Below are 12,154 nucleotides of genomic sequence, written 5' to 3' on the forward strand. Positions count from 1 at the left end.
AGATAAATGAATAAAAAGTGACATATGCATTCTTTTTCATAAAATCATTGGATGTTGGGATCTATCCCTCAGTAGATAAAAGACAGAGATCTTGCTTCAAATAGCTTTTATTTTCAGGCTGTTTGGTTTGATTCATTTTTAGCCAACACAGTATGCTGAAGAGGCTGAGATGCTGTGATAAAGCCTTACTTCCAGTCTTGTCTTTGCTTTGAACAGACATTTTTTTCACCCATTTTGCTTAGAAACTGTTTTAATTTAGTTGCTGAATTTAAGGCATAGTCAGTTCTTGTTTATCCTACTGATTTCTGCCCTTGAGTCAGTCCTTCTTGAGCAGGGGAGGAAACTTTTATTCAAGGATTTTGGATAGTCTGGAATATAGTTAAGAAAAATATGACTTTCTGTGCTGCTCTACAGTGCTCTTTAGATCAGTTGGTTTCAAGATGATAAAAGCATTGAAGTCTCAAGTTTATACTAAAAAGCATAATTTTAAAAAGCAGAGCTTCTTTATCTTTTTTGACACTAACATTTCAAACACTACTCTAGTGCCCTGGAATGATCTTAATACGTCTGTGCTGTGTGTTCACTTGTTGCATTCCAGTCTGCTGAGATGATGAAAGCCAATGGATCCCTTTCTAGGAACTTCTGGATTTGTCTAAAATATGTACCTGTTGTCACTTAAGCAACAAGAAATTACAAAAGTGATTCTACATAAAGTTTTTTGTAGTGCTTCTTAAAATAATCTTTCTTTTATTGTGCTTTTCACACATGGTGCCTCACATTGGAAGAAGAGGGAGCTGTGTTTGGAATGCATCTCCAGGTGAAGGAACTATGTGAGAATTAAGAAAACAGCTTTATATTGAAGTAAATAGCTGCAGAATTTTACTTGTATTTTTATTCTCAGTGCATCTCTACCCTGTATTCCCCAAACATACCTTATTTTAATGGCTAGAATAAACAGTGTATGAATTTAACTCAAAATTGGATGGCTTTCTGAGAGTCACTTTTGGCAGCATGCTTTGTTTCCTGCAAAACACTCTGTGAGAAGTGAAGTAAAACACAAGTAGTAGGATTACTGTTCTCAGTGGTTTTCATTCATTTTTCTTTCACAGCTTTTCCGTTCTTCAGGAATATAGTTTGTGTCATTTTTTTAGAGGTCTGGGTTTATTGAATGAATACCACAGTACATGAATTTTGAAGACTGGCTGTTGGCATGGGAGTAGCAGAGGTAAATTTACATGCCCCTGGAAATCATGAAATCATTGTAACTCTCTGTAAGCCTCTCTGCTAAACCCTGGTTTAAGTGTATTTAGCAACCATACTGATTGCAACGCAGGATCCTATCCCAGGGTGCCAAACTGAGCCCATGTTTACCTGCCCAGGGCTGGACCTCAGAGAATGAAGTTGAGCTTAGAGAACAAAGAACTGCTATCTAGGAGAACACTAGGTCTCATGATATCACCAGCTTGTTGTTACATGACAGCAAGAAATCATTGATCAATGTTATGCTTTACAAAGACTGTGCTGATGGATCTGGGCAATGCTTGACATTTTGACTGGCACAGTTTTTTATCTTATTTTTTATTCTTGTAGTCCTCTAATAAGAAGAATAAAATACAATAAATAGTCCTCTAATAAGAATTGTATGGTAATATGAATATTATAAATTATTAAAATATAGGAATGTAGTAAGATATTCCTGTAATAAGAGGAATACAATAATGCTTGGAATTGTTGATTTTCCCCCTTTTGCTTCCCTGCGAATCTTCTTTATTTTTAGGAAAAAAATAAATATTTGAAAATGTGGCTTCTCCCCCTAGAGAAACAGGGGGGGAAAGCTGTCAGTGAGAATTTATCACTTGCTCACTTCGAGACCACAGGTTTCATTTTGGAAGGTTTACAGTTGTACTAAGAAATACTGTTGATGACTAAAAATGTTCGGTATGTGAACACTTTTACCCTACCATATGTCCTTCCTCTGCTCTAGCGTTAGTTCATTTGTTAAACAGCCTAGCTGTGCCACACTTCTTTACTTGCCAGAGAAGGCAGGAACACCAAGACACTGTTCTTTTTTCCATAGTCACTGGCAGCCAGTGTTCTTTTTTCCATAGTCACTCACTGCAGCGAGCAAAATCCTGCTGATGCATAATAGAAAAAAAATTCCATGTATTCTCTCATACTTTTCTTTGCCCCAGGTACAACAACACACAGAGTCCAACAATCAAAATAACATGTGCTTTTTGCTGACACTGAGTCCTGGTTGCATTTTCTTCCAAACCCATTTCTGACTCTACAGTGTTTCCCAATCCAAAGGCTGAGTTCATTCTCAAAGCTCAGGTTTTCGGCATGTAAAGCAGATGCTGGAATTCCAAACTGATGTGCTGTATGTAATTGATAATGCTTGATAAAAGACAGCTTGCACCTGCAGGACCTTTCTTTGTGCAGGGTAAATAGGTGTCTGAGGAGCTCAAGAAAGGGAGCTGCAGAAATTATCTTTTCCATTCTGCAAAGCTTGGTTTGTGTTTCCTTCTTTGTACCTTCAAAGTCAGGATTAGTATTGTTTACACAGACAGAAAGCTTATGTTCATGATGATTAATGGAGAGGGAAAGGCCTTGAAATCCATCACATTGCCAGACTAAATTACTCAATCAGCTCCCAAATAGAAGCACTAAGATATCACTTAACTTGGGAGGCTCACTAAATTTCCTTGGTTTAATCCAAAATTAAAGTTACTTTTTTTTTTTTTTGAGACTTCTAGCTTAATGTGTAGTTTTGGTTTCTTGACTGTGTATTAATCTTCAGTTTAAATTCAGTTTAATTAAATTTCAATGTTATGAAAGGGACTGAATATATGATTGGGAGAGTAAGAATGGAGCCAGATTTCAGAGATACACAATAAAAGACAAGAGGCTGCCATGGGCACTAGCTGAAATACAGGAAATTTGATTTAAACTTAAAAAATTAATCAAAAAATCCTTTGAGGGTGTCTGAGCATTGGTGCAGGTTGCCCAGAGAGGCTGAGCAGCGACCTGGACCAGCGACCTGGAGCTATATTCAACACCCAGATGTACAGAGTCATGAATAACCTGCTCCCTATTTCCCTAGTTTGAGCGGCAGGTTGGACCAGGCAACCTCTAGCATGATAAATCCAGTATAAAGAGTTTAAAATACATTTAAAGATAAGAAGAGAGACCTAATCCCGAAATAGACTCTAATTTCTGCCCTGAAATGATGCCACTTCTCACTGGCTGCAGCATCAGTACTCATTGCAGGAATCCATAGCTAGGAGATGAGGTAAGTTTACTGGAGATAAGTCTTCAGTGTTTGCATGGGCAATGTCCTGCTCAGTTCTGGTGCTTTTGCAGAATAGCTCACCTTCACAAGAAAATCTGGCAATCTCGTCATCATGTCCTGCTCCCTCAGAATTTAAGTTCTGAGGGCCAGTGAGGAAGTCTCCTCAAGAAATGCTTTAAAACTCAAAAAAATCTCAGTTCTCAAGAAAAATACATGACTTCATATATATATTGGATGAAGATCATTTAGTGTTACAGCCAGTATTGACTCCATTAAGAAGGAGCTGCCTTAATTCAGCTCTATATCTGCATATACGTCACTTTTTCTGAATGCGTTTTGCGTCATGAAGCAGTGAGGATGAATAAGCATCTCTTAAAACCATCTATTCAACCTTTCATATTTGTTTCTTTTGTCTTTTTTTCCCCATCTTCTTCCTTCCTTAAGGAAATAAACAGGGCAGGAGACTTTTTCTCCTTTTAATGCCTTTATTATAAGTGATCAGCTCAAGATTGGGAGGTTCGACGGGTCTCCGTCGTGTCTCTCCCAGGGTGATTTAGAGGAGGAGGATATGCACAGCTTTGTCCCCTAGAAGCAGAGCTGAGGGGTCCAGCCCTCCTGAGATGAGTAGGCCATGACCCCGATCTCCACTTTACATTGCCTTCCAGCCCTTGGTCTTGGTTTAAGATGATTTCTTTGCTCAGGGCGAGGGGTAACACAGGTTTTCAGCATCTCTGCAGGTTCAACATTCTGTTCCTCACATCTAGGCATCAATCTAATTTCTTAATTCAGTATTGGCTCGTTGTTTTTGGGGTGTTTTCGGTAAGTTTGATGCTACTCATGGCATGCTGGTCCTGAAGTTATTTTGCATCTTCTGATGCCCCCCCTCCCACGTCTCGTCCCCTCCCCTCACTGTCCAGGGAGGTCCCCTCCCTTCACTGTCTGGGGAGAAGATCCATTAACTTAGCCCTAGCCAGGGCCTTTACTGATACAAAAAGAACTATTAACTTCAACGGCTTGTGGTTATCATAACAAACGGGTAGCACTGCAGCAGCAACAATGGTCTGACTGGTTTTGTAACTTTTTTCCTACAAAAAAATTTGCAGGTTTTTGTTTATAACATTTAATTCTTCCTTTTGTTTGTTCCTTTCTTTCTTTCTTTCCTTTTTTCTCATTCTTCCATACTTCTAGTCAGCTTGCAAAATAGCGGTCCAGTTTTCAGCTATAATTGCTCACTAATTAATAAGGTATTTTAATTAGACATTTATTCTTCATGAGGAAATATTTTTACCTATTGCTATATAAGCAGTACCCAGTTTATTTTACATTGCTGTGTTATTAATCTTGTAAAACATGCTAGAACATTGTGCATTTAAAACTGGAGTGCTGCAACATAAAATAATTATTAAAAAAATTATGGCTAATCACGCAAACCTTTTATAATGCATAAATGTAAGCCAGGTTTAAATTCATATAAAAAGGCCTTCAGTAGTGTAACTACTGGCTGAGTCAAGTGAGAGTCCATTCTTTCTTTGCACTCAATTAAATTTTCTAACATAGCACAAAAGAAATCCTGGAAAAGAAGCTGCCTTGGCTCTGTTGGGACTCTGCACTGCCACAGGTGTTTCATGGTGTGTTTAAGGATCAGCTTTTTATGAAACATGTCAGCTGAATAAAGGTGCTGTCAAAGGTCCCCTTTGACTTGGCTGGGTCCTGTTTTAAAGGCAAAAACACCAAGGGAAAAGGGTGGCAGAGCAAACATGGAGAGGAGAAAATTCCTCTGTAGAATGTTTCTGTGGTGGTGGACTTGTGGTGTCTCTATGTATTCTCCATAAAGTAGACGGAGGAAAAAATGAAGATTGAGTTTGATCTGGGACCTCACTGTCTCTGCAAAAGATCTGAACTTTGAGTAATGCTTTAGGTCTGAAACTAGCTTGCAGAAGTTCTCAAAGAGCAAAAGACAAAAAGTTTGAGTTGAAAGTAGCGTTGACCAGCATAAGAACTTCGGAAGTATAATTGCAACCTAATGCATTGATATCTGTTCAGAACTGGTATTGCAGCTTTGGTTCATAGCATTAGTTCTTCGATGTGATTTTTCTGAGATAGTTCAGTTCTTGTGTAATAGAAGTTCAGCCTGTGGTTAATATGGGAGTTCTGAAAATTAATTCCTTAGCCTGTTTCAACCATGATGTGTGTTAGAAAGAACAAAAGAAGAGAGGGCAAAAATGCAAACTTAAAAGATTTGGGATTTAAAAATATTTGATAAGAAACAAAATATTGATGCACTTGTGGTCAGAAACAAGATTGTTTTTAGCTTCTGGATGACATTACATATAGAGTCAACAATGGTAAAGAAATGAGAATAGCTCTACAAATAGCAGATTTTTCACTGAAGCTAAAACCAACCCATACAAATAGTAACAGGAAAAAAACAAAACCAACCCCCAAACACACAAATTTTAGGTGGTTCTAGTGATGTGGACTGTGTGAGTCATGAGGTTTGCCACAGTGTTGCTTTGTAAGATCCTTTTCAGAAGCAGTGGAGAGTCCAGGTCATCTGTTTTATCTGATGTCACCTCTTAGAAGAAGGAGCTCTGCTGTGATTTTACTAATTTTCAAGTAGCTGGATGGTATAGAAGTTGTATTTAATAATGATTTATCATCAGGGAAATGAAATATCCTTGGATTTTATAGAGACAATAAGCTCTGATTGGAGGGTTGGGCATGCAAGCATGGTGGGAATGTGCTCCAAGCAAAAGTATCAGCTTCTGACATCCAGCGTATCAAGGCTGAGCTGAGTTGGAGACTTTGTGTTCTAGATGGTGCCACTTGGTAGCTGGGATCTTGCCTCTCTCTTATGAGGAAACACCAAGAAAGAAGTTTGAAATATGGTTGTTTTCTTCAGAATTACCACCTAGTAGTAGTAGTAGTATACTAGTAGCTCTGTAGTAGTATATTAGGTAACTGTATTATCTCCTTTATGGGATCCCTCACTTGACATAGAGTTTTTCTTCATCACGATGTTTGCTTTGATGGAGTAAGCCTTTTTGGTGCCCAGGATAGCATACCCAAACTAGCAGTCAGTTTTCAAATGTAATTAATGCAATCACACAGACCCTTGATTTCTCACAGATGACGGTAAGAGTTTAGTTAGCAATGAAAATATGAGTTTTAGCAGCTGGTTCTTCTTCCCCATTCGTTTCATCACCATTGTCTGTTGTGCACATCTGCCTGTAGTTGTACAGGCATGCACCTGCATGTTGCAGCACAGACATGCACCACAGCTACTGGGTATGAACTGATGAACTTGGGCCCAAAGCTTTCTTGGGAGTGAAACCTGCAGTGACAAGGTCTGTCTTTGGCCTGCTTCACGCTTTACATTTTGCTTATTCTGATGGAAACAAATGCAATCACAAAATGCATCCCTGCCATAATTCTTGAGATGATGAGAAGGGGTTTGACTCATGGGAAATTGTAAGAAAATAGGTTTTCTGCTCGTTCAGTCATTTTGTTTTCTCTAAGTCAGTCTTGTGGTAAAATAGAAGCAGAGAACACTAGAGAAGCATGTGCATGCCTGGGCAAGGAGCAGCTTTGAAACTTTTCCCAGTCTGGGTGGTATAAAGAGACTTTAAGTTAAAGTGATGTTCATTGTGATGATGTTTTGTGCTAGAGCTTTTCCTCTTTGGTCCTGTAAACTTTATATCCCAGGAGAGTATCAGTGCCAACATTGGCAAGTTTTTAGAGGCTTTCTTAAACCTCTTATTTCACAGAAATCTCTGAGCTTTCTGGCTTGTCTGTCCTTTTCTAGCCTAAGCCTTTCCTAAGAAATCCATCAATTTTCCACTTGCAAATAGCTATGGGTAAAGTCACACACTACTTTCACATAAGATTAAGGGCTTGACAAGGGTATTGGGAACAAAGAAATTCCAAATTAGGTCTGCTTCGTATTTAAACTCTGCTCTCCCAGCCCCTTGTTGCACAATAGTTAACTTTCCTAATACAAGTAGGTTGTTGATATACTTCCAAAAAGAATTCCAGTTAGCTGAGGGATAGGATTAAATGGATTAAATAGCCTCCTCATTTTTTGGTGAAGAAGGAAAAAAAAAAAAAGTTTGGTTAAAGGCACAGACAAATGTGAATTTAAATTATTGTGGACTAGATTGGCCTTCTAGCTGCCTTGCAGATGAGGCTGCCCTCCCTTCTTGGGGCCCTGGATGTTGGTGGTGGATGTGTGGGCATGCTTGGTCCGTGGAGCTTGTGCTTCAGCCACAGCCATTTCAGCAGATTATGGTTGTGGGCTTGGAGGTGAGATAGAAGTTGGGTAGAAAAGCTTCAAAGACTGTAAAATGTCCTCTGTCAGTCTCCATTTAGTGCCAAACTGCTGTGTCTTACTCAGCCAGACCCAAGGCCTGGAAGGGCCCAAGGACTTCCAGCCTGCTCCTACACTGCTGTTTTTGGTGGTGTCTTCCATTTTGGCTGTGTGGTGTGGTTATGGTAAAGGAAATACCTGTTCTTGCTCAGCACAGAAACTCGATGGGTATGAAAACCATCATTCTCCTCCTTTTAGGTCTTCTTCTGGCCTTCTTTTCTTAAGAATTTATGGGGCTTCAGCTTTGTACAAAGTACAGATTCTCCTTATCTTACTCTACCTCTTAATGAAAATAGTTTTCTCCTCAACAATACCTATCTTGTCTCATTTTTCTGACCCCTGAAGACAGGAAATAGCAGTATGAAGATCCACACCAAGGTTTGGCAGCAGCTGAAAGCTTAATGTGTGGCAGATTACTACTGGAGATGTGACTTGGATGTGGACACATAACTGTTTACATCTTGGTTATTTCATGGCGTTGTTTGTAATTCCTTGCCCTGTGAAACTTATTGGCCACTACTTCAAGCAGCAATGGGAGTGTTTTTTTCTTGTGTTTTTAAGAATCTCTAATACCTTTTTTGTCTTCTTTCTAAGATCTACTAATTTGCCTTAACATATTGCTATTATAAAGAGTCACATCTAAGAGGCTGAGAACAAATGCATGCCAGATCTCACTTAGCCTTCCTGTCTAATTAGTCTTAAGTATAAGCAGTGGAGTCATTTTGTATTGTGTACATGTTTTTTTAAAGCAAACTTTTTGCTGTCTTTGATTTCTATATTAATTTGGAAAACATGCTCCAAGACTTAAATTTGTTTCAGATTTGCTTCAGATTCAAATTAAAGCACTTCACCCCCAACCAAAGAATTTGCAAGGGGAAAAAAATGGATTTGTTGACCTTATCATGACTGGATCTCATCCTGATCCAGTGCCAAATCTTTTTAGCATTGAAAGGAAGTAAAAACAAGAATTAAGAACTTTCTCTGATTACTGCTGGGATAGTAGCATTTCCTCTACCTGGAATGAAATGCTTCAAAGCAGCCATTTATTCAGGCAGTGTAATTTGTATCTCTTTTTACTGGCTGACTTACATCTTTTATTTTACCATAACACTTGGGCCTATGTCCCTCCCACCTGATTTTATTCACCTGAGAGACATGTCTTCAGAGAGTGCTGACTGATTGCTTCCTGGAGAGGAGGAGCAGAGTGTGCCTGGCATATTCCAGTGGCAATGCCTGCCTAGGAGATGTGTTATCTCTGTGCCAGAGCTCTCTTGCTAGCTTTTTCTCAGTCTTCATTGATTGTGTGGTATTCACTGAGTGTGGCTTTCCTTCTAGCTTCGTGTGACAGATTAGATAAAGAATGTAAAAATAGTACCTCAGGTTTTTAACTATAAATTGACCGACTAGACCAAATGGAAAAGGAGGAGATGGTGCAAAAATGACTGTTAGCTCTTTGGCTGTAAGGGTACTGAAGTGCTTGCCTAGCATTCATGTCTTTGAAAATCTGACCTCAAGGTAAATGATGCTGCACTGCACACAACCTATGCAAAAGTTAGCAAACATTCAGAATGTGTTTGGAAGATTAATAGTGTCATAATTTTCCTCACCCTGTGGGTGTTTTTTTTCCTTTTTTTCCCCCATAAAGCAGTGTTCTAGGGGCTCATCAGGCTGTGCATTAAATAATTGAGTTGTTATGCCAACAGGCTGTGCTAAAAGGTGTTACATCAGGGATTTCTTTTTCATCCCACTGTGCTTTGATCTCCTGCTATAAAGCAGAAGATCTAACAATGGAAACTTTTGAAGATGATAGATGAATTGTACTAATTCACTTTTCATAAGCCTTACAAAAAATGTCTGTCCTTATCAGTCAGAAAAGATTTAATAGCTGTTGTCTCTTGAAAATCTCATATTATCACAATTGCAAACTATGAAATTACTGTTATGAAATATTTTACTAGTATATTTTTTAAAGCTGTTGTAAAAGCTTTAGGATAAATTAATAAAGACGCTTCTTTGCTATAACCATGCTTTGCTTTGTCGTATTTTCTCAATAAAATGTAAAACTTCTTTTCAAGAGAGCACTGTGCATAGTGAATAGTTGATGTCCTTATTGATGTTAATTGTCCAGCTTTAATTTCATATCACTGGAATTCACTGAAACTGTCAATCCAAATATAGTAATTCCAAACATTATATATGGTGCTGAAACAAATGGTCAAAGCCTTGGCTCATAATATAAAAAAACACTGTAGCTGAAGGAACCATTGTGACAGTAAGCAGTGTGTAAACTACTGCTTGCAGATTTGGGGAGCATAAAATACGGCATCTTCTAGGAAAGAACAAGTGTTTGGGCTTGTCTCTGGATGAAATTCACAGTTCTATTTTCAGAATAAGTCAGTAAAGTTTGTGCAGTTTCCCAGGATTTCATCCAGCACAATCTTGCCCAATATATCTTTCATTAATTGAGCTCCCCACTTTTTTGGTAAACCCTGCTCAGAGAAAATTGTCAGCAATGCTTAGAATTATAAGAAGTGTTCACCAGCTCTAATTATATTTTCTCTTTTTTTTGCAATAGCCTTGGGCCAGATAATGCTTTATGTCGATGGCATGAATGGAGTGATAAATCATAATGAAACCATCCAATGGCTGTACACGCTTATTGGCTCAAAGGTAAGACTCTCAAATATTCTCATTTTATATGGTTTTGGTGTTCTTTTAATGCATTTTTTCATGCTTTTAGGGTATAAATAGACTGTGTGTTAGGCTCTAAAACATTCCATAATATTTTATGTGGAAATCTGGTCACACTGAGCTGTTACTTCTTTTCTACTGTTTTATACTCTTTTGTCAGCACATACTCTGCTCTTAAAAGCAAAGATGCCCTCATGACTGTCTGTGCTGCCATTGCATTTGACCATGGAGAATATTTTTTTGGTTTTGTAGTTGCAGTTCCCAAGGCATTTTTTGGAACCACTCTACTCACCATTCTGCATTGCTCACCTCTGCTGAGCACTGGGAGAGGACAGTTCAGAGTGACCTCTTCTTAAACTAGAATGCACAAGTTCAATTGGAAGTTACCTACAACAGTCATCTAGACCAAATGCCCGACAGCTTCACTTTATGAAGGTCGTTGTCCAAATACTTCTGACACACTGACAGGTTTGAGACTTTGCCCAACTCTCCAGTAAGCCTCTTCCAGTGCTTGTCCACCCTCTCAGCAAAGAAATGTTTCTTAATGTCAAGTCTTCTGTTGCCTGGAGAGCCCTTGAAGGCAAAGTCTGGTACCTGCCTGCGGGGTATTCTTTCTGGTCCCCACATATTGAGACAAAAGCTGAAAGCTGGAATATATGTAGCTTGGGTAGGTCTTCTCCAGTGGAATAGTGATTTATATAGTGCACAGTCTACATTTAAAGCCATCTTTGCTGGAATTTGAAAAGCAAGCAGAACACGGATTCTACTGACATGCTGTTCTGAGGGGCCATAGGATAGGTAAACCCACAAATGTACCCTGCTCCAGCCTGTTGGCTCTTAATGAGCTTTAGGAAGCTTATTAAGGCCTGCCAGGGGCTGCTGCAGCTCTTACCATGCAGACCTGTGCATAGATAGGTATGTATGACACAATAGCTAGAACAGAGTATGCTAGTTCTTTACAACTCAAAAGTTGCCATAGTTGGTGGAATTGAATCCATAGTTATAGTTACTAAGAAATTTCCAGGAATGTTTCGAGTGTCTGAGTCACAGAAAGTTGCTGTTGCATACTGTAGTGACATGGAGAGGCTGCTGGTTCCCCTTTTCCTCTGATAGCTCTCATAACACAAGGAGGAAGAGCTCGATGTCCCAGGAGTCCTTTTTTAACTAGAATTTTTCTACAAAGTGTAAACTTCACTGCTGCAGCAGATTGTCAAGTCAAAGAACAGATGTTGCAGTACTGAAAGAACTGATTTATATTGGTAGATAAATAAAAGTAATTAATTATGGTTATCAAATCTCAGGCTTAAAGGGCAGGCTTCATGACTGGGAAAAGATAAGGAGAAACTTTTCCCCCAGTGTAAAATGTTCCAGTGTTGTCTAGGTATTACTCTGAGCCATTTGTCCTTCTGAAACAGGGGACGTTGCCATTCCCTGGAAAAGCAGTGTGAGATGAGAGAGAAACCATTTGCTTCATATATAAATCTACATTTTCTATGGAACAGATAAAGGAGCAAAAAAGCAACAAAAATACTGCCATGTCCGTGACTATTTTAATTCTCTTAAGCACATAATGGGAATGGAATGGGAAAGAAACATGACTGTATTGCTACCTTGCAGATTAAATTCTTTCTAGATTTTCTTGCTCTGAGTACTTCAGCTCTTGGGTCCTTAAGCTCCTTTCTCCCTCCCCCATTGCCAGGCTGAATGATTATCTCCATGTCCTGGCTCAGTGCCTGTAGCTGAGGAATGCAGGCAATGTGCTTTGAATAGTTTGGTTTCAGGTAGCATCAAAGTTGCTTTTTCAT

At 38.9% G+C, this 12,154-nt stretch overlaps 1 protein-coding gene across 2 annotated transcripts in view; it reads left to right on the forward strand.

The window, feature by feature from the left end:
* Positions 1-12,154, forward strand: part of FHOD3 (formin homology 2 domain containing 3) — a 377,898-nt gene that overhangs the window by 213,528 nt on the left and 152,216 nt on the right. For both annotated transcript variants that reach the window (XM_066560163.1, XM_066560156.1), the window contains exon 6: positions 10,234-10,328. In XM_066560163.1, coding sequence (XP_066416260.1) covers positions 10,234-10,328 — 95 coding nt within the window. The remainder of the gene's footprint in view (positions 1-10,233; positions 10,329-12,154) is intronic.

The sequence above is a fragment of the Molothrus aeneus genome, chromosome 1 (genome assembly GCF_037042795.1).
Source record: "Molothrus aeneus isolate 106 chromosome 1, BPBGC_Maene_1.0, whole genome shotgun sequence".
Classification (NCBI taxonomy): domain Eukaryota; kingdom Metazoa; phylum Chordata; class Aves; order Passeriformes; family Icteridae; genus Molothrus; species Molothrus aeneus.